Raw genomic sequence first — 22,529 nt, 5'->3', positions numbered from 1 at the left:
CATGCCCTTTGATAGCCACACCCACCCTCTTCTTTAACCTGGGGCAACCCCTGTCTGTTCTTCGTTTCTGCAATTTTGTTTTCTCAAAAATGATCTATACATGGGAGAATACGGTATGCAACCTTTTGGGATTGGCTTTTTTCCCACTCAGCATAACTCCCTGGAGTTCCCCCAGGTTGTTGTGTATTTGATAGTTGTTCCTTTTTATTACTGAGTAGTATTCCATGGAAAGGGTGTGTTGTGTGTTTAATCATTTGCCACTAAAAGGCATCTGGGTTGTTTCCAGTTTTTGGTGATTGCAAATAAAGCTGCTGTGGACATTCATGGACACGTTTTTTGTGTTGAACACAAGTCTTCATTTTTTGGAGATAAATGCCCAGGAATGGAATTGCTGGGTCGTATGGTAGCTGCACGTTTGGTTTTTTAAGAAATTGCTACACTGTTTTGCAGAGTGGCTGTACAATTTTACATGCCCACCAACAGTGTGAGCTGATTTCCCTACATCCTCTCTGGCATTTGGTGTTGTCACTGTTTCTTATTTTAAGCCATTTAATGGGTATCTAGTAATAGTGCATTGTGATCTTAATCAGCATTTCCTTCGTGGCTAATGAGGTGGGATACCTTTCTTTGTGCTTATTTGCTTCTGCATATCTCCCGACAGCCCGGGGTATGGTCTGCAGGGATGGACATTTCTACTTGGCCTTCTCTGGACACTACCTGGTGGGGTGCTGGAGTGCCTCGCTTTTGCCCAGTGCTGTGGGGGTGGGGGCCACAGTGTTTTCTGTGGTGTTTGACTGGAGTAACGTGGTCATTGGCAACTCTACTGCTATTGATTTCTGTCCTGTTTGCCCGTTCCTGGTCCCACACCTAGGGAGAAGCAGGCTCTTGATAGGCTTTTTAACTCTTCCTGGCTCATTGCTCTTTCTGGTTGCTGGCTTTCTCAGTCCCGCTCTAGGATGTCTGGGGTCAGCAGAGAACCCACAGAGCTGCACCATGTGTCATTCTGAGGCTCTGGGCCCCTGTCTGCCTGCTTCTCTCCACCTTTCAGAGTCTTTTCATATTTTTTTAAATATCTAATGTCCAGGGTTTTAGTGGTACTTAGCCAGAGGAGTAGGAAGAAGTATGTCTAAGGTTCTTCCTGGAAGCAGAAGTCTGCTTGTTACTTTTCTTATTTTTTGGACCTGCAGATTCGACAAAGCGTGTCTGAGCGGCCCTCAGTCCCGGCTGCATGTCTGCCCCGCCTGCACGTCGTGGCCTTTGGACCATCTCAGGCCCAGGGCCTGGTGTTAATCAGTGTTCAGGTGGTTTGGTTTGGCCCGTGGTTCCAGCACGACAGAGTCTGCAGGCTCTTGATCTTTTTGTCATTTAAGGTCACTTTTATGAACGAGAGGCACGTCCAGATAAATCTGTGATTAGAAATTGCTGGACAGAACATGGCTGGTGAGTCAGGGACTGCCCTTGTCATCATCTTCCAGATCTCCTTTCTCCACCCTCTCATTTCAAGCTCTTGGGGAACCTGGTCAAAGAGGGGTGGGCGGGGCAGTGGGCAGATGACTCAGTGAGATGTCCCTGTCGTCCTTGCACTGGTGGCCCAGTCCGGTGCCCCTGCCAAAAAGGAAATGCACTGTGCCAGACCCTGCTTGTTCTGAGAGCCCGGGAAGACTGTTGGTGAGTGCCAGCTCCTCCCCCACCCCAGGCCCTCCGTGCTGGCTTTATTCTATTGCAGTCTTGCCGGGAATCCGGGAGGGACACTGCCCTTGGGTAGAGGTCAGGAGCCAGTCTGCCTGGCGTCCCGGCCCCTGCTTCCTTAGCCGTGGGTCTCGGGGCTTCAGTCTCCTCTCTGGACACCTGCTTTATCAGGCTGTGGAGAAGACAAGGTGTGCAAACACCTGTAAATACGCAGCAGGTTTCCCGAGACGACCAAGTGCCCGGCGTTGGAGCCTGCCACTGGCATGTGACACCCTCTTTGTTGTCCCTGTCATAAGAGCTAGTGTGTGTGTACTTCAGGAGTACTTCAGCTTTCTTCATTTGAGCATCACTTCTTTGTTCTCTGGCATGCCTCCCTTTTCACCTGTATTTCTCAAAGACCATTTGCCCATAGTTTAGGAACCTCCTTGGCTAACTCTCCCCCAGACACCGGGAGATGGTTTTATCAGGCGGGGGTGTCTCAGATTTGTTTGGAGTAGCTAGGTGTTTCCGCATACCTCCTGGAAGACCATTTGTATGAAAGGATGGAAGCAAAAGTTCTCGGTTCAAGTAAAACTTCTAAGGCTCTATTTTAGAGTGTTTAGCATATATTAAGGCTTTATTTTGTTTTTCATCATGGTAAGTCCACTCTTTTATCCCCAACGCCTATTTCCCCCATCCTTCTAGCCCCCCTCCCCTCTGGCAACCATCAGTTTATTCTCTATAGTTGGGAGAGAAGAGTCTTGTGTCTCTTTTTTCCTTTGCTCACTTGTTTTGTTTCTTTAATTCCACGTATTCCACCAAATCATATGGTATTTGCCTTTCTCTGACTGGCTTATTTTGCTTAGCATAACGTACTCTGCTTCCATCCCTGTTCTTGCAAACGGCAGGGTTAAGATTTTATTCTTTCCTGTGGCTGAGTGATACTCCATTGTATGTAAATACCACAGCTTCTTTATCCATTTCTATGTCAATGGAAACAGGCTGCTTCCATATCTTTGCTATTGTAAATAAGGCTGCAGTAATCATGAGGTGCACGTATCCCTTCGAATTAGGGTTTTCTTATTCTTCCTTCGGGTAAATACCCAGTAGTGTGATTATTGGATCTTAGGGTAATTCTGTTTTTAACTTTTTGAGGAACTTCCATACTCTTTTCCACAATGGCTGCACCAGTTTGCATGCCCACCATCATTGCAGGAGGGTTCCTTTTTCTCCACACCTTCGCCAACGTCTGTTGTTTCTTATAATTTTGATTTTAGCTATTCTGACAGATGTGAGGTGGTATCTCATTGTGATTTTGATTTGCATTTCCCTGACGATGAGTGATGTTGAGCATCTTTTCATGTTTCCAGATCTGTTGTCCATCCGGATGTCTTCTTTGGAGAAATGACTGCTGTCTTCTGACCATTTTTAAATTTTTTTTTTTTTTAACGTTTATTCATTTTTGAGACAGAGAGAAACAGAGCATGAACGGGGGAGGGGCAGAGAGAGAGGGAGACACAGAATCGGAAGCAGGCTCCAGGCTCTGAGCCATCAGCCCAGAGCCCGACGCGGGGCTCGAACTCACGGACCGCGAGATCGTGACCTGAGCTGAAGTCGGACGCTTAACCGACTGAGCCACCCAGGCGCCCCTCTTCTGACCATTTTTAATTGGATTGCTTGGGGCTGGGTTTGGTGTTGTATCAGTTCCTTATATATTTTGGATATTAACCCTTTACTGAATATGTCATTTGCAAATATCTTTTCCCATTCTGTAGGTTGGTTGTCTTTAGTTTTATTGATTGTTTCCTTTACTGTGCAGAAGCTTTTTATGTTGCTGTAGCTCTAATAGTTTATTTTTGCTTTTGTTTCCCTTGTCTCAGGAGGCAAATCAAGAAAAATGTTGCTCTGGCCGATGTCAGAGAAATTACTGCCTGTGCTCTCTTCGAGGATTTTTATGGATCTAATCCATTTTGAGTTTGTTTTTGTAGATGGTGAAAGGAAGTGGTCCACTTCCATTCTTTTGCATGTAGCTGCCCAGTTTTCCCATCTTTTGTTGAAGAGACTTTTCCCCATTGGATATTCATTCCTTCTTTGTCAAAGATTAATTGACCACATCACTGGATTTATTTCTGTGTTTTCTGTTCTTTTCTGTTGATCTATGAGTCTGTTTTTGTGCCAGTACCATACCGTTTTGATCATGGCAGCTTTATAATATGACTTGAAGTCTGGAATTGTGGTCTCTCCAGTTCTCTTTTTCTTTGTCAAGATTGCTTTGACTGTTTCAGGTCTTTCATGGTTCTATTCAGATTTTAGCATTAGTTTGTTCTAGTTCTGTTAAAAATGCTGTTGGTATTTTGATAGGGATTGCATTAAATGTGTAGATTGCTTTGGGTAGTATAGATGTTTTAACAATATTCTTCTAACCCATAAGCGTGGAATGTCTTTCCATTTCTTTGTTGCATCTTGAATTTCTTTCATCATTGTTTTATAGTTTTCAGAGTACAGGTCTTTCAGCTCTTTGGTTAAGTTTATTCCTGGATAGGTTACTGTTTTTGATGCAATTGTAAATGGGATTATTTTCTTAGTATCACTCTCTGTTGCTTCATTATTAGTGTATAGAAATGCTACGGATTTCTGTATATTGATTTTGTATTCTGTGACTACTGAATTCATTTATCAGTTTTGGTAGTTTTTTTTGTAGAGTCTTTAGGGTTTTCTGTATATAGTATCATGTCATCTGCAAATAGAGTTTTACTTCCTTACTACTTTGGATGCCTTTTATTTCTTTTTGTTGTCTGATTGCTGTGGCTAGGACTTCCAGTACTGTGTTGGATAAAAGTGGTGAGAGTGGATGTCCTTATCTTGTCCCTGATAAGGGGGAAAGCTGTCTGATTTTTTTCACCAATTGAGTATGGTGTTGGCTGTGGGTTTTTCATATATGGACTTTACTGTGTTGGGGTATGTTCCCTCAAGACCTGCTTTGCAGAGGGTTTTTTTTTTTAATCATGAATGGATGTTGTGCTTTGTCAAATGCTTTTTCTACATCTATTGAAATGATTATATGGTTTTAAGAAAATGTTTATTTGGAAAGAGAGAGAGAGAGAGGATACGAATGAATATCCCAAGCAGGCTCTGCACAGAGTCTGACGTGGGGCTCGAGCTCATGAACCGTGAGATCGTGACCTGAGCTGAGATCAAGAGTCAGACGCTTAACTGACTGAGCCACCTAGGCGCCCCTGTTTTTTAATTTTTTTTTAACTTTATATATGCATAATGAAATTATATGAATATTTATGTTCTTCTGTGCCTGGCTTCTTTCTTTCAGCATGTAAAGTACATTGTATTATTGGATTAGCAGCAGATGGTTCCTTGTTGTTGTTCTGTCATCGTCCCCTATATTAATACATTACAGCGCATTTACACACTCTACCAGTGCTGGGTGTTTGGGTTGTGTCCATTGTAGGCCTGTTAGCAGTAGTGATGCTATACATGTTTTTGTGCCTTGAGGAGGAGGATACGTGTTTGTGTTTCCGATGGGTGCTTGGGTGGAATTGCCGAACCATGGGGTGTACGAGAGTTCACCTCTACTGTTTTAGAGAGTAGCTGTGCCCGGCTGCCTCCCGCTGGTGCCGAGCAAGTGTTCAGTTGCTCCGCATGCTCACCAACACTCACTTGTGTCCATCTTTTCAGCCCAGCCACTGGGAAAGGTGTTCCGTGCTGGGGTTTTAATGCCCGCTTCCCAGATGACTGACAAAGTGGAATGCATTTTCGTGTGCCTTGTTGGTCATTTGTGAAATAAGCGTTCGAGGCTTTTGTCCATTTTTCTGTTAGTTGGTCTATTTTCTTATTGATTTTTAAATTCTTTCACCTTCAGGAGACTTTCGCTGAGTGACTAAGGACTCACACCTGTTTATTGCTTTCCTAGCCTGCCTCCGAGGAGTAGGAGAGACATGCTTCCACTCTTTCCTCTGTGACCTGTGTTCTCTTTCAGCCTCCCTCATCCTTCCAGCGTCAAGGTCTGCGTGTACTTTCACTCTCCAGCTCGTGGGTTTGCGTGTTGTGGTCTGTCACCTTGCTCTGCGGTATTAACTCTGCCCTGTCCCTTGGTACCAAGCCTGCTCATTCCAGTCATGGGTCCTGGCTCACCGAATCTCTGTGGTGTCACTGATTGGTCCTATCAAGTTCATGTATGACCCTGCTTTTAATTCGCATTTATCATTTCAGTTGATTGAGTTACGTGAGCCATTTCTTCGCTTGAAAAACACAGAGCCTTTTTGGTCTGTAAAGTCTTATCCTTGGGGACGGTTTTACCTTTTTTTGCACCGTTCCTTGATTTTTAAGAGGGATGATCTTGGCTACAGTCCAACAGAAGGACAGTTTTAATATTTGTAGGAACGTTTCTTCCCGCCTTCTTCCTGCCCTGCTGAGCTGGATGAGCAGCCGGGAGAGGTCTCATCCAGCACCTGCTTCTCTCCTGGGGCCTGTCCTGCCCACTCTGTCTCCAAAGTCAAGGGATTGAATAAGAAGCCCCGTCCAAGACAGCTCTCATTAACAGTCACTCGTTTTCCTTTCGACTGTATAGGCCCTCCACCCTCACCTCTCTCGTGCGTTGGTCCCAGGCTGCTGTTCAGGGAACAAAGAGGGACTGGCGGGAGCCTTTGCCGGGACGTGTGATACTGCTAGCCGGTGTTCGGGAAGCTTCCTCCATGGCCAGAAGGCCGTTGAGGACCTTGCCAGGGGACCAGGGTGAGGAGGAGCCTTGTGAGGAGGTTGACCAGTTTTGCGGGTGGCTAAGAAATAGGGACTCTGTCTCGAAGGTGACAGAATGTGCTGGGAGAGGAGCAGGAGAAGCAGAGAATCTTCTGTGACAAATCTCATGATCTGGGACGCGGACTGTTGGCACTTGAATGGTGTCAACTTGAATGGAGGGAGGTGTCACGTGGTCCTATCAAACAGATAATGCCCCAAGGTCAGGCCCTAGAGTCTGAAGCAACGCCGAGGGTGAGTGGCAGGTGCGTGCACGTGAGAACACGCTTCCACGCTCGGATGACCCTGGGGCGTGACACCGTCATTACGGCCCCAGTGTCCAGAGGGGCATGTGGAGGCCTGGCGAGGGGAGTCAGCTGCTTCAGTTACCCAGCTCGTCAGGGCTTCAGACCTGGAGGTGCGTCTTAAAAGCTGTGTGTTGGGCCCTATGCCACTCCTGTGCATGCTGGTCCCATTCGATCCCATAACAACCCAGGCCAGGTAACTTTATCATCCCCCTTTTCCAGAATAGAAATGAAGACAGTCTGCCCATTTTTCCTGGCTGCTCAGTGGCTGGGTGGGGTTCAGATCTGAGTCTGTCTGAGGCTTCTTCAAACATGCACAAGTAGGAGTTTTTTTTAAAAAGGCTGAAACCAGGTTCTTGGATATTCATCCATCAGTGTTTACTCCCTGTAAACAGTCACATGGATTGAGGAAGTGAGGTCATCTGTCTTTTGTTTCATTAACTTAAACACAACAGTTTTGTCTGTAACTTGCTGTCCAGTGGTGCCCAGTACTCACAAAGCTATTCCACAAAACCTCTCTCCTTTGTCACGTGGAAGATGGTTGACCCAAAGATTCGATGACATAGCTGAATTCTGGAATAATGTGGGTACTTCATCTTGTAAAGATTGTCACCGGACTAGCAGAAACAAAACCTGAAATAGAACGGACCTAAAAAATGTCATTGTTCTTTTCTGTAGCTGTCATGTTGCATAACTCTGCATAGAATCCCTGAGTTATAAAAAATATATTCTCTTCTCTAACTATGTTTATTACACCGATAAAAATGCTTAAATATTAAAACCCACCCAAGAATGAATGAAAAGAAATGTTTGCTGAGATTTTATAGACGGTTACTGATGAAAATTCCATAAGCACTGACCCCAGGCCATTGGCAGTTGCCAGCACTCCCATGGCCTTCTGTGCAAAGCACCCACCAGCCCCATTCACACTACCACTTTGTCTTCAGGGCCCGTGTCAGTGTCTGAAATTGTTTTCTTGTTTCTCTGCCTTTCCCCAGTATAAGTTCTCTGTGAGTGGGAACCTTGCCTGTATAGTCTTAGAATCTCAGGTGTGGAGCAGACACTCATCATGCACTTGCCCAGCAGATGCTGGGATGTGGGCTCTTCGTGGCACTGTCCAGGTGTAAAGGAGTGTGGCTGTCACCCTCACCCCCACCCTCAGGAGGGCACCCAGCTTCTCTGGTTCTGTTTTCTCTGTCCTCCAGTCTCCCCTCCCCCTCCCCTAGCTTCCCTTCTTTCTACACCCAGTTTGGCCCCTGTGTGTAGTTATCCCTGTCACCTTGGTGACGTGAGAGAATGAACCATGCATTTGTGACCCAGCTCTAATTAGCCGCTTCTGTGATTAAGCTTTATAGGTGGTTATAGAAATCACCAAAGAGATAATCTATAAAACACCATTTCTAAGTTTTCTGAGCCAGAAACATGATCATCTAATAATATAAATTAAAGCTAGAAGATGGGCAGAGATCCAGAAGTTAACATGTTTTATTGGTGCAGCCTTGGGGAAGCAGGCATTTTCCTAACACTGCTGGTGGGAATGCAGACGGCACAAGCCCTGGGGAGGGATTTCAGCTGCAAAATTACAAATGCGCTTATTCTTTGTCAGGGCAGTTCTGCTTCTAGGAACTTCTCCCCCACATACACTGGGAAGCACATGAGGTCTGTGCAAAGGCCATTCATTGCGGCACTGTTTGAGATAGGAAAGGATTTTCAACAACAGAAGATTTCTATTAATAGAGGGGCGCCTGGGTGGCTCAGTTGGTTAAGTGTCCAACTTTGGCTCAGGTCGTGATCTCATGGCTTGTGAGTTCGAGCCCAGAGTCAGGCTCTGTGCTGACAGCTCGGAGCCTGGAGCCTGCTGCTTCCGATTCTGTGTTTCCTTTCTCTCTCTGCCCCTCCCCTACTCACCCTCTGTCTCTCTCAAAAATAAAATAAACATTAAAAAAAAAAAAAGATTTCTATTAATAGAGACCTGGTTGAATGGACTCTCGTGCTTCTGTCCAGCAAAGCTCCGTGCAGCCCTAAGAAAGAGTAAAGAGATGCTCCATGTTGCTAAGGAGAGGTGGGCAAGATAGATAATTAGATGAAAAAGCAGAGATGGAGAAAAGTGTGTATGATATACTCCTGTTTTAGAAGGGGAATATGAATATATGTATGTGTTTGCATGTGTCTTAAAAATGGAGGGATAAACCATACTCTTATTTACTTTTATAAAGCTGCATATGGGGAAGGGAGGGACCCAGGGTGGAGGGGACAGAAGGAAAAGCTGGACTTCTGACTATACCTTGTTTTGTGGATTTGACTTTAGAACCATGCAGATATTTTACATCACTGTAAAACGGAAGTACATAAAAGGTTATTTTTCTAAAATTTTGGTATTCACTATCAAATTTTTTCCCCAAAATATATATCCTATTGAGTTTCTATCATTGCTTGAGGAGAACTCTTCTCTCCCATACTTTTGCCAACATTGGATTACCATCTTTCAGAACTTTGCCAGTCTGTTGGCAGACTGTTGGCTGTTTTCATTCGTGTTCCCCAATGACTAGAGCAGTTAAGCATCTTTTATTTGTTAGCCCTTTTGTACTTCTTCTCTGAAATGCAAGTTTATAACCTCTTTTTGTAAGAAAGACTTTTCTATTGGTTTGTAAAAACTCTTTATATGTTGTAGATACAGTTTACATTTGTTGATTATCACCAGGTTCCTGACCTCATTTCCAGTTAAATTGTTGAGGCCCTTCAGTGTAGTAACTGGTGGTTTTTTCTCTTGTCACATATCACAAGGTTTTGTACAAGGACATCATGTATGGTGCATTTGAAGTACACCATTCCTAGAGTAACTTGGACCAATTTCCCTAAACTGGTCATGTGCTGGACCTTAGTTTGTGAGCTCTTTGGAGTGATGGCAACTGTGTTTTCTTTTTTCTTTTTAAACGCTTCCTGTGGCTTATTACCATGTCCGAGTAGCAGGTGGTTGGTGAATGCCCACTTACTTGATTTTTGGTGAATGTATACATTGAAGTTGATTGTCTTTTTGGTTTGAGATTTTTCTTGATTTTTAATGACCCATGATAATCATTTTTATGTTGTGTTCAATTGAGAATCCGAACGAATTGGCCATTTTTCATACAAATGTACACACACACACACACACACACATAACAGAAGGAGATGTGGAGAAGTTTTGCAGCGGTTAGCATTTGTCCTTTGCTCTCGCTGTACCACCTGGTTCTTGTTTCGTCCCACAGGTCATCACTCCATGTAGGAAGCTCATCTTATGTGCTGACCACAGGAAAGAGATGGAAGACTGGATTGCAGCGCTGAAGACCGTCCAGAACAGGGAGCACTTTGAGGTTCAGAAAGACAAATGTCCCTCCTTGGGGCCTGCCCCTGAATACTCTGCCGTCCCAGTATTTCCACGTGTGGACCGAGCAGCCTGGAACTCACTTTCTCGTGTGTTCCTTGTAAAATTTAGGCTTGCTGCTCGACCTTTTGGCTGAGCCTGCCCCCCTTCCCTCCCCTCCCCTCCCCTCCCCTCCCCTCCCCTCCCCTCCCCTCCCCTGGATACTTCATTGAGTCCCATTCAAGAGTGTCAGAGGGACAGCTTACCTTTGCCATCTTTATTTTGTTCTTGCAGCCTTCCCAGTACAGCATGGACCATTTCTCAGGGATGCACAACTGGTACGCGTGTTCCCATGCACGGCCGACCTACTGCAACGTGTGTCGCGAGGCTCTGTCTGGGGTCACGTCGCACGGACTGTCCTGTGAAGGTGCGAATGGCGTGGTGTGCCGTGGGAAGCGTAGCCTGATGTTTGCCTTTATGAAACCTTAGAAACCTTAGCATGGTCACCACAAATCAGTCCGTGTAAAGTGATTTCTGGGACTCTGTGCTTACTTATTGTACCTACTGAGGAGTTTGATAAATGATCTTGGGTAGTAACAGACAAAGTGGAAAGAAGGGAAGTGGTAAGGACACACGAAGGAGAAACATTAAAGGGACAGAGGGAAAAGAGGTTAAAAGTCTCTGTCGGCCCTGAGGTGGTTATACCCACCTTGGGTAAACCAGGTTGTGGATAAACGGTGAAACCTGGTCTTCCGGATGCGGAGGGCAGGTTCCAGCGGTCGTGCAGGAGCAGGGGGCAGGAGCAGGGGTGGTCGAGCTCTGGTCCGCGGACCACTTCCCACCTGCCGCCTGTTCTGGTACCACCTGTGGGGTTAAGAATGGTTTGTACATGTTAAGTGGAAAAAATCAAAAGATGACAGTTTTGTGACATAGGGATCTTGTCACATTTAAATTTCGGTGTCTGTACATGGAGCATGGCCCGCGGTGGCCCTCGTGCTGCCGGGCGGGGTTGAGGAGTTGGGGAGTTGGGTCAGAGCCTGTCCTGGATGCCGGTCTCACTGTGGTCAGACTGTGCACGCCCTGGCTGTTCAGTTTACAGCATGGGGAGCGCTCCGTGCTCGGTCCCAACGGTCCTGGAGGAGTAGGGCAGTCGCCTCCTCCAGCATGGGAAGCACCGTCTCGAATGGGGCTTGAAGGTCCCGTGTCTGTTCTCTCACAGTGTGCAAATTTAAGGCCCACAAACGGTGTGCTGTACGTGCAACCAACAACTGCAAGTGGACCACGCTGGCCTCCATCGGGAAGGACATCCTTGAGGATGAGGACGGGGTACGCATGGGGGCCCTGTGCCAGGCTGCCGACCCTGCGCAGACCTCCCCGCCTTGTGCTGGCGCTGGCCAAAGGGAGCCCCGTCCCCAGGCCCGCGCTCGCTCCTCTGGCTCGCAGGCTTTCGTGCGTGTTGGGGGCCGGGCATGGTCCAGCGCGCCCCTGCTCCTGGCCGGCTCCTGCAGGAGACCCCTACAGGCCCCGCCCCGCCCCGCCCCGCCCCCGCTTGTGCTGTGGAGGTGGCTGCAGTTGAGTTTATTTGAGGACGTTTTTGCCTGAGGGCTTCCTCGTCTGAGCGCCCACGTCTTTGCGGTTCGCAGATCGCCATGCCGCACCAGTGGCTGGAAGGGAACCTGCCCGTGAGCGCCAAGTGCACGGTGTGCGACAAGACGTGTGGCAGCGTGCTGCGCCTGCAGGACTGGCGCTGTCTCTGGTGCAAGGCCATGGTGAGTGCGTGCAGGCCCCGTGCCCGATCCCATACACGCCCGGATGGGGTCGGCAGCTCGGCCGGTCCTGGAGTGCCCACTCCCATGGTGGCAGGGACAGTCGCGGGGGATGCGGTGACCCTTGTCATGCGTGGGTTCTTGTTTCAGGTGCACACGTCGTGTAAAGAGTCCTTACAGACCAAGTGTCCGCTGGGCCTGTGTAAGGTGTCGGTCATCCCACCCACAGCGCTCAACAGCATCGATTCTGACGGTGGGTGCCTCACACTCTCCTGGCTCACCTGTTTCCTTGGCCTTCTTTCTCCATGCCCTCTCCCCTCTGCCATGCCAGCATTGGTCACACTGGTGATGTGGGGATGTGGTCGGGAAGAGGTCAGGCCGGACCGCTGTGGGGAGAAGATACGCGCAGAGGTGGTAAACGGGGTCCTGATGGCTGCGGGGCACACGCGGACGGGAGCCGGCACACTCGTGCTGTCCCATGTGCTGGCTTATCCGGCAGCAGAAGTGGTCAGCATGCTGTTCCGTACCTGCTCACTGTCCAGATGGGAGATGATGATGTATGCTAGCAGGTGTTGGTAGAAAGGTGGGAAGCTGGGGGAACTAGCTCCTCCAGATGGAGAGCAAGAGGGAAGGACAGTGGTGAGGTGCACGGTCATGTAAACGTAAGGTCAAACCGGATGGGACTCCCGTCCTTCTTCGTAGGGAATGGCGATGTGGAGATCTGTTTATTGCTCTCTTGCTGGTGACTGGACGTGTATGTGTAAGTCACAGGTCTTTTTGGGGTGTCTGCTGCTTTTTATATGATTGTGCTCCCGGAGTCTTTGATGGCCCTCTGATTTTCTCCCCTCCCTTTCCATTCTCATGTCCAGGCTTCTGGAAGGCCACGTGCCCTCCGTCCTGCACGAGCCCGTTGTTGGTCTTTGTCAACTCCAAAAGTGGGGATAACCAGGGTGTGAAGTTCCTCAGAAGATTCAAACAGCTGCTGAACCCTGCCCAAGTGTTTGACCTCATGAACGGAGGACCACACCTTGGGTAGGAAGCTTACAAAATCGATCGAAATTTCTTGGAGTTCAAAACAATTTTGAAGATAATGCATGCTTATGAAGAAAACATTCAAAGATACAGAAAAATTTAAACAGGAGATGAAAATAGTCTTTGTTGAACCATCCCCTCCCTAGATTCCATCAGCGGAGGCACACACGCTTAACAGCGAGTACAGCTGCGGGGCTTTCCAGCTTTCAAAAGCATGTTTCACTTGTGCAGACGCACTTTTAAGCCGGGTTACCTACCCTTGCCTCCTGTGTACCGCCTGCTCCTTGCGTGTGTCGGCATGGACATGTTTTTATGTCACTGGTTACAGATCTGCCTCGTTCTTTTTAATGGTGCATAGTACTAAGGAGGATGTTTTCTCCGGTGAGGCCACAGGGAGATCCCTTATTGTGGGAGGGCACCAGACGTCTGTTACCTTACGGGTGCAGTGACGCATGCAGATGTGTGAAGTCCAGTGTATGGGGCAAACTACTGATGCCTTTTATCTGCCAGCTGGAGGTCTGATGGGTGTTCTTTCTACTTGTGCACATTGTACAGTTTGTGGAGAACATTTGCTGCTGTAAATGGTGTCATTTGAATGAACTCTTAGCTTCTGTGCTTGGCGGCATCAGTTCAAGGTAGCGGCTCTAAGAGGCAGCCTTGCCTGGAAGGGGGATTGTCCGGGAAGTTTGTCGGGGAAAGTAGAACGCGTTCTCTGGTGTGCATTTGCCTCCGAGGCTCCTCGGAGTGTGCTACTTTGCAGCCAGATGTTGGTGGAACAGGAGCCTGGGTGCCTGGCGGAGGAGAGGAACGTGCCCACTGGCCCGTGGGGGTCTGGCATGTTGCTTTTGCCCCCTGGCAGCAAGTCTCTGTTGGGGAACAGTCACAAAGGGCAGCTTGCTAGCCTGTGCCCCAGAGGCGGTGCTCCGTGGGTTTCTGCGGATAGACCGATGGACTGAGAGACGCGGGAGCATGTTCACTATTGGCTTGATAAAGAGTCATTAAAAAAAAAAAAAAGTCATTTTGGTTAAAAAGGGGGCAGGCGCAGGATCACAAGCCTTTGTATCCCAGACAGGGCCTGCTGTTACCCAGCACGGCTGCAGGGTTGTTGGGTGGGTGCTGGGGGGTGACGAGGGACACGGTGAGCCGTATGGCACAATCAGGGAACGGCCGTGTGCTCGTCTTGGCGAGCCCCCAAGCCCCCGCAGGAGTCAGCTGGAGACGAGGCGGCTTCACAAGCCCCCGCAGAGGTGCAGCGGGGGTTGGTTTAGTAAGTTCCGGTTGCTGGGAAGCAGCCTTGACCTCCTGTTCCTCACCATGAAACTTGGAGATATGGCTTCATTTTTCTGATTCCCAACCTGGACGTATCACGTCTTTTCCAGAGAAAGAAGGCCCGAGAGAGGCCAGTGTTCCCAAGGCAACGCCCCCTGCCCATTTCGCTTGAAGGTCAGGTGCAGCCTTGTTGCTTCAGAACTTCAGCTCTGTTGTGTATACCTGTTTTGTGCAGTGTCACTCACCCCTGCTTGTTTTCTGGGGGACTTCTGGCTTGGACTCTATGTCAGACGCAAGGCTGAGTGGGGTGGGGTCCCTGTCTTCATGGTGCACGGCACACATACAGGTAGTCAAGGTCACAAGACCGGGCGATCTGTCCCTGGCCAGGCTGATGGGCACCTTTTTTGGGAACCCAGGAAAGAAGCATATAAATTAAACTGGAGAGTCTCAGTTTCTCTGCTGAGCTGGCATTTGAGGAGAGTTAGTGTTTTAATGGCAGAGAGGGAGGCAGGGTACCTACTAGACAGAGGGTGCTGTGTGTGTAGGGGGTGTGGACGTGGTGGGGTGGCTGGTGGAGTGGGGGCAGGTGGCACTGGCTGAGAGGTTTGAACCTTTCCTAGAAGCGAGTGGCAACTTCTAAAGCTAGACCCTGGATGAGACTTGTTTTGGGAAGGTCATGCTGGTGGCACGAATTGAAGGTGCCCGAAGGAGACACGAGGTAGGTCGGAGGCTCTTGTAGCGACTACGAGAGAGGCGCTGCACTCCGAGGGACGATGGGGTCTGGGCCTGTAACCGAGGTCGATGGTGCTGCCATTCCCCAAGGAAGGAAGCCTAGGACGAGGAGGTGCCCATGGGACACTGGCTGGTGCATTCTGGTAGACAGGTGCTGGTATTGTCCTTCAGGAAGGCCTGGAGGTCATCATTCAGGGTCATCGCTATCTGTGTGGCCCCTGAAAGCCGAAACGTGGATAAGGTCTCTCAGGAGGAGGGTGGGGCGTCAGCAGAAGGCTGTGGGGTGTCCTGAAGGGCCATGCACGTGGGGGGGGGGCGACCAAGATGAACACAGGAGGGAGATGGAGATGAGCTTTGTGGGGAGTGGGACGGGCCTCCTGCCCAGGACGGAGGGGCCCATACAGTCCTGCAGCCTGGGGCTCCTGAGCTATGTGAGTGAGGGGCAGTGGGCGCAGAGGTGTGGGTGGGCGGCCCTGCAGGCTGAGCCTCAGCACATGTGGGCACGGGCTCCAAGAGGCTTATTCACGGCAGGGGTGCAGGTCGGCCTCGAGTGCAGGTGGGGCCTCTCGGGGCAGGACTGACTGGCCGTCATTTGTCCTTTAGAACGCACCTCATTTCTTTGACTTTCTCTTTTCTCTGCAGCTTACGCTTATTCCAGAAGTTTGACACATTCCGGATTCTGGTTTGTGGTGGGGATGGCAGCGTTGGCTGGGTGCTCTCTGAGATTGACAGCCTCAATCTTCACAAACAGGTGCGTGGACGTGGAGGGGCCCAGCCCGGGGAGAGGGATGCTGTGGTGACAGGATGCCCCGTGGCCCTCGGCAGGGCACAGCCAAGGGCTCCGAGGGAAGGGCAGGTAGCTTGGTGGCCTCGCAGGGCCCAGGAGCTGTGACGTGGGGATGGGAACTTCACAGCTAGAAGTACAGGGAACTACCAGAGAGTGTTCCTGTCCCCGGAGGTCCCAGGCAGGAGCAAGTTGGGTGGGGCTGGGGCTGCCATCCGAGGTGCCCCCGCTGGCTTTCGTTGGATGGCGATAGATCTGCTGCCTCGTGCCTCCTGCCGGGGGGGGAGGGGGCGGAGGTAGGCTTGGGCATCACGTCGGGACTTAGGATTTTTGTTGTTGTTGTTGTTTTGCTATTAAATTAAAAGTAGATTTTCCTGATTGGAAAAGTGTTCATTGATTTTCCACTCTCTGCTCTGTCATCCTCAACCCACTCCCCAAAGTTAACCGCTGCCACTAACGTCTTGAGAACGGTCTTTGAGACCTCCTGTCGACATACATACACATATGTATGTGTGTACATAGGGTAGAAGGTTGATGCAGTTTTAATGTAAACACACTCCCATTACCCATGCTGTTCTGTTACTGTGTTTTGCCTTGTGATCCACGTCTGTAAATAGCCCAGCGACGGTTTTCCATCAGGCAGAGCCATGCGGCTGGGTTAGCTGGCCTGCCGGCTCTGGCTCCTCCTCCGTGCCTTAGGCTGCTCCCCACCGGGGCCTCGCCGCTTCACACTCCTGGTGCCACAGAAACCAGCCTTTCCCTTTCAGTGTTGTTCACCTTCTTAGTTTTGCCTAAGTAGACAAGCAAAGATATGTTTTATTTTTATTTAATACTGTTGAAGTCAATATGTGGATTTAAAAAAAAAACTTTTTTTAAGTGTTTATTTTTGAGAGAGAGAGAGAGAGCATGTGCACCCTCAAGCAAGGGAAGGGCAGAGGGAGAGGGAGACACAGAATCCCAAGCAGGCTCCAGGCTCTGAGCTGTCAGTACAGAGCCCAATGTGGGGCTCGAACCCACGAACCGTGAGATCATGATCTGAGCTGAAGTCGGATGCTCAACCGATTGAGCCACCCAGATGCCCCCAATACATGGATTTTTAAATGAATCACATGTTCATGTTTTTTGCCTAGTTTCTTTTTTGAAAATTTTTATTTATTTTTGAGAGAGAGAGAGAAAACGAGAGTAGGGGAGGGGCAGAGAGAGAGGGAGACACAGAATTGGAAGCAGGCTCCAAGCTCTGAGTTATTAACACAGAGCCTGACGCAGGGCTTGAACTCACAAACCTGTGAGATCATGACCTGAGCTGAAATTAGACACTTAACTGACTGAGCCACCCAGGTGCCCCTTTTGCCTAGTTTCCTATTGGGTATTTGTCTTTTTTAAATATTTATTTTTTTAAAAATGTTTATTTATTTTGAGAGAGAGAGACAGAGTGTGAGTGGGGTAAGGACAGAGAGAGAGGGAGACACAGAATCTGAAGAACGCTCCGGGCTCTGAGCTGTCAACACAGAGCCTGATGCAGGGCTCAAACTCACTGAATGTTAGATCATGACCTGAGCCGAAGTCAGACGCACAATGACTGAGCCACCCAGGTGGCCCTAAAAAATTGATTTCTAAGGATTGTTATATTAGAGATATAAACTCCTTGTTGGTCATGTTTTTCCTAGTTTGTCATTTGCTTTCAGCATAATTTTTTCCCAGATCTTCTACCTGACTTGAGCATATTTTTCAGAGACTTAGCTTTCTCTCCTGACTCTGGTTGAACTTTTTGTGGTCTGTATTTAGCCCTGGGCTCAGGATGATGTTGGAAAGTGGACAGTCTGAACCAGGCCTGTGCAGGTGAATTGCTCAACTCAAGCACATACTGCTCCCCAGTGGTGAAATTGGACTAATACACTTGGCCCAATTTTAAGTTCTGTGACTTCTAGGATTATTTGTAAGTTCATTATCACTAGTCAAGAGGATGGGGGGGAGTGGGGGGGACCAGTCATTTGTTTTCATCCATTCAGAATGCTGAGTTCAGTGAGCATTCAGCTCCTTTGGCTTCTCTGTGGCACTTGGTCAGTCCCTCACTTTCCTGGCTTCCCTGAGACCCCGCTCTCACCCTTCTCTTTTTCCTGGCTGCCCTCCTGCCTTCCTAGATGCCTTGTAGTGCCTCAAGCCTGGCACTTCCAGCACCGAGCCTACCACACAGCCCCACCTACCCCTCATTTCTTTCCTTGGAGTCTGAAAATCTCATCCACCAGGCACTTAGGCCGGAAATCTGACAGTTGCTCTGGATTCTTCCCTCGCCCTCCCTCATTTCTAGTGAATCACTGGGATCATCTGCTACCCCAGAGTGTCTAGGCCACCCACTGTGTGCTGCTGGGTACACCTCAGCTGACCCTGGGCCTCTGTCCGTCTGCTCCTCCACGGGGACCTCCCCCAGGGGCAGTGCCACTCACCACCCCCCCCCCCCCCAGCATTCCTGGACGCCTCCTTGGCTTGAGGATAAAGTCTAGACTTTAACATGGTTATCAGAGCCCCCTGGGTGTGGCTCCTTCTTCCTTCTCTGCTTCCCTGACTTCCTGTCTCCTGACTTGGCAGGCGGGTCACCTCTCCACCTAGAACACTGCTGTGCCTTCACTGCACTGCCCGCTCCTTTTCTCCAAGGCTCCAGTGCCAGGTCCCCTCCTCGTGGCTTGCTGGGCTTCCTTGTTCTCACCCTCGGGCATGCGGGGCCTTCTGTCTGACTTGCTGGCCCTGGCAGGGTGGTCAGGGTGGGTGGCCACAGGCTGTGCTTCGGGAGGACCGATAGCTCTTTCACAGGCTGCGTGGTGGGGCTGGAGGTGGAGATTCTGGGCATCCAGCGTCTGGAGGGCTCCCTGAGACCAAACCGGCCCGATGAGAGTTCCGGGTGGAGGTCGGGCCTGAGCAGTACCCACCGTTGCTCGGGGGAGGGTCTGGCGGAAGGCTGTAGGCAGGGCGCTGGCACATGTTCAGGTTTGGCGACCAGACTGTGGGTGCTCTGGCACCTGTTTTTGGTAGAACTTAGAAGCACGGAAGGTGTGTTTAGTGGGGTGAAAGGACACTAGTGATATTTTTGGAAGATGAGCTTGGCATTAGTAAGATGTAGTGGATGGAGAGGTGGTGTTGACTCAGAGAATGATTCTCTGTGGGGTTCAGATACTCACAGGGAGGGACAGGACTGTGGCCAGAACAGTGAAAAGGGGAAGGGAGGAGATTTTGGAAATCTACGTCAGAGAGGTCCTAGAGGATTAAGTGTCAGGATGAGAAATGGGTGTGGGAGAGGGTGGGTCAGATGGTTCTGGAATCATCTCTCAGGTTAGAAGATCCCCTGTCTTGTCCAGCGGGCTCTGCCTAGAGCCTGAGCGCCATGCCACTGTAGACGAGACCTCTTGCTGGATTTAACCACCGTTGTAGGTAACCAGACAAGGAGAGTGTTCAATGCTGTGTCTTCTCCTCTGTGTCTTGTCAGTGTCAGCTGGGAGTGCTGCCCCTCGGCACAGGGAACGACCTGGCTCGTGTGCTAGGCTGGGGCTCAGCCTGTGATGATGACACCCAGCTCCCGCAGATCTTGGAAAAGCTAGAAAGAGCCAGCACCAAGATGCTGGACCGGTGAGTGGAGGGCGTACTTGTGCTGAACAAGGCAGGCCACCTTGACCAGGTGTATGTCTTGTCTTGTCTTGTCTTGTCTTGTCTTGTCTTGTCTTGTCTTGTCTTGTCTTGTCTTTTCTTTTCTTTTCTTTTCTTTTCTTTTCTTTTCTTTTCTTTTCTTTTCTCTTTTCTTTTCTTTTCTTTCATTTTTGAGAGAGGAAGAGAGCGCACGCAAAAAGAAAGGACAGAGGCGGGGGTGGGGTGGGGGGCGGACAGAGGATCCGAAGCAGGCTCTACGCTGATAGCAGCGAACTCAGCATGGTGCTTGAACTCACGAAATGTGAGATCATGACCTGAGTGAAAGTCAGATGCTTAACCGACTGAGCCATCCAGTCGGATGCTTAAATATGGGTCCTGTGCAACTGTTTGTAGAAATTGGACCTGAATGAAGAGTGTTGAATCAGTATGTTGTACACCTGAAACTATCATAACAGTGCGTGCTAATTATACTTCAGTAAAAGACATAAAAAAGTCAAACAGATCTGAGATGTAAATCCTTGCCCTGTCACAGGGAGTTGCATGAACTTGAGCAGCTTACTCTTCTTGTCAGTAAAAGAAAAATAATCTCAGCTCTTGTTGAGAGATTAGAGTTTGTGCATTTGGTCAGTTCTAATATTTTTTTTGTTGTTGAAAAGAGAAAAAATTGGACCTGAGTAGGAATTCTTTTTTTCTAATAGTTTTTAACTTTTCATCAGATTAAGCAGAAGGTAAAAGCCAACAGAACAGATTAGGAACCGAGCGCTTGTGAGTAGTCCGGTCTCGAGAGGCCTTCAGGGCTTTGGAGAAGGCGGCTCTGCCCCCTTCGGACACCTGTCGGCAGAGTCGCCCTTGTCGCATGGCTGAGTGGTCCCACGTTCCCGTGTTGTGTTCCCAGAAGAATCTGAAGTTCTGGGTGACTGTCCTGTGTGGGTTTAAAAATAGTTCGGCATCCTTTTTTTTTTTTTTTTTTTTTTTTAATTTTTTTTTTTCAACGTTTATTTATTTTTGGGACAGAGAGAGACAGAGCATGAACGGGCGAGGGGCAGAGAGAGAGGGAGACACAGAATCGGAAACAGGCTCCAGGCTCTGAGCCATCAGCCCAGAGCCCGACACGGGGCTCGAACTCACGGACCATGAGATCGTGACCCGGCTGAAGTCGGACGCTTAACCGACTGCGCCACCCAGGCGCCCCGATCGGCGTCCTTTTTGAGCGAGCTACTTTTAGTTCTGAGTTAGCTGTGGGGAAGCCTGCTAACTACATGCCTGTGGCGAATTGGTTTCACTGAAAACACTTCGAAGTCTCAGGAAGGATCCGGTAGTTGCGATTCACAGCGTGAGTCTGAGCACACGCTCTGGCTGCCCCTGCCACGTCCTCTCTCTTTAGGGAGGTGTGTGTGCCTTCGGTGCCTGTGGAGCGCTCACACCCCGGCGAGCTGTCCGCTGGCCGAGGGGTGTTTGCACCCTGCAGAAGGGGAGCCCGTTCCTCGCAGAGGCAGATGGTCGTTTGTGGGATCCCTTTCCCCTCCTAAAGGGATGCTGCGGGGCCTTGTTCGTGAAGGTTGTTGTCAGCTAAGGGAAGGGAGGCAGAGTTGAGAGGAAGGGCTTACAGATGAAGTTCGAGCTGGCCTGGGGGCCGGGCCACCTGCTGAGAGCCGCCTTCGTGTGTGCAGGTGGAGCGTCATGGCCTACGAGACCAAGCTGCCCCGGCCGGCCTCCTCTTCCACTGGCACTGAGGACTTCAGCGAGGGCTCTGAGGTATTTGCTGTCGCGCCCTAACCCCCCGCCCCGGCACTATCTCACCGGCCCGCTTGCCGGTTCTCGCCGCCTCCCCCACCCTTTGGTGATGAGCCGCTCCTTAAACGTCCTGCCCTAGGTCAGACCCGCAGGGGGGCAGGGGCAGCCCAGGGGTGCGCTGGACCTGAGTGAATCCTGACTGCCTCGCGGGCTTCGGGGTCGCTTGGGGGCTTCCTGGCGCTACCCCAGGGTTTGGGGGCCCTCATGACAGTCTCCTAGGACTTCCTGCTCTTGCACTGGACACTGCCTGGGCTGCGCCCCCACTGCCATTGTCCCCCGCGGGCCCCAGGCGCTCTCTCTAGTCCCACATCCTCTGTGACCACCCTCCCTCCTGCAGCCCGTGCAGTTAGGCTATGCTCGTTCAGTGTTCAACTCTTCTCTTCATTTTACGGATTTAATGGTCCCCTCAGGGCCTAGATTTTGCCCAGGCTGGTGCAGCGCGGGGCCCTCGGCTGTGCTCCTCCCCACTGGAAGAGCTGGCTGAGCGGAGAGAACACTCTGCCAAGATTTGTCTCCCCATCGGGAGGGTTAGGGACGTTGGGCTAGGGCCTATGAGCAGAGAACGGTTTGTAGGTTTTGAGAGAGGAAGGATGCACGTGCAAAGACTAAAATAGTTACCGTCTGGCTCGCCCCGGGCTAGGGCCTGTTTGTCGCACAGTCATCCTGCTTCAGCAGGCAGCGCTCAGTGGCGAAGGGGGTAATTTACACCGAGAGAAGGAGAGGGGCCAGGGCCAAGTTCCCAGCCAGAACGAGAAACGTGTTGTCCGCTGTGAATGGAACCTCCGTGAGTGAGGCCTTGCCTGTCCACCTTGCTGCTGTAAGGGGCTGCGATGAAAGCCTGCAGCGACCAGCACAGGCTGGTGGTGTGGAATCAGACTAAAAGCAGCACGAGCTGTTTGCAGGCTTTTATTGGCGTGGCCTTTTTTGTTAGGATCTGTCTGTGCACAGCTCGGGCAAGCTTTTGAAATCTTTGAGCCGGCACTGGCGAATCTCAGGTTGGCGTGTGAAGTGGACCGAGGCCCCGGGCTGGCAGGGAGAGTGGGCGAGGAACTCACTGGGAGCATTCAGTCACCGCACCCCCTGTCTGGGGATAATTGCAGGTGCAACAAATCCTCTTCTATGAAGACTCAGTGGCGGCCCACCTTTCTAAAATCCTGACCTCAGACCAGCACTCGGTGGTGATTTCCTCAGCCAAGTGAGTGCCCGGTGGCTTTGGGGGAGCCGGGGGTCCACCTCGCAGGGTGCCTGGTTCCCGGCCAGAACTTTCTCTGAAAGTGTCTTTCCATGTTTCCTCCCACAGAGTGCTCTGCGAGACGGTGAAGGACTTTGTGGCTCGGGTGGGGAAGGCCTACGAGAAGACCACAGAGAGCTCAGAGGAGTCAGAGGTCATGGCCAAGAAGGTCTGTCCCTGGGCTCCTGGGCGGGAGGGTGTAGGACAGAGAAGCACTCCGCCC

General features: G+C 50.1%; 1 protein-coding gene across 8 annotated transcripts in view; it reads left to right on the top strand.

The window, feature by feature from the left end:
* The window catches only part of DGKD (diacylglycerol kinase delta), a 111,706-nt gene that overhangs the window by 62,218 nt on the left and 26,959 nt on the right, over positions 1-22,529 (top strand). For all 8 annotated transcript variants that reach the window (XM_047086076.1, XM_047086074.1, XM_047086073.1 and 5 more), the window contains 11 exons: positions 9,968-10,072; positions 10,357-10,489; positions 11,282-11,388; positions 11,706-11,831; positions 11,979-12,081; positions 12,698-12,860; positions 15,504-15,612; positions 19,124-19,263; positions 20,952-21,036; positions 22,176-22,270; positions 22,376-22,475. In XM_047086076.1, coding sequence (XP_046942032.1) covers positions 9,968-10,072; positions 10,357-10,489; positions 11,282-11,388; positions 11,706-11,831; positions 11,979-12,081; positions 12,698-12,860; positions 15,504-15,612; positions 19,124-19,263; positions 20,952-21,036; positions 22,176-22,270; positions 22,376-22,475 — 1,266 coding nt within the window. The remainder of the gene's footprint in view (positions 1-9,967; positions 10,073-10,356; positions 10,490-11,281; positions 11,389-11,705; positions 11,832-11,978; positions 12,082-12,697; positions 12,861-15,503; positions 15,613-19,123; positions 19,264-20,951; positions 21,037-22,175; positions 22,271-22,375; positions 22,476-22,529) is intronic.

The sequence above is a fragment of the Lynx rufus genome, unplaced genomic scaffold, assembly GCF_022079265.1.
Source record: "Lynx rufus isolate CCGP_SWC_20201006 ecotype Redwood Valley unplaced genomic scaffold, mLynRuf1.p SCAF_2, whole genome shotgun sequence".
In the NCBI taxonomy this organism is placed as follows: Eukaryota; Metazoa; Chordata; class Mammalia; order Carnivora; family Felidae; genus Lynx; species Lynx rufus.
Note: the sequence above shows the minus strand (reverse complement) of the source record. Positions and strands in the feature narration are given on the sequence as shown.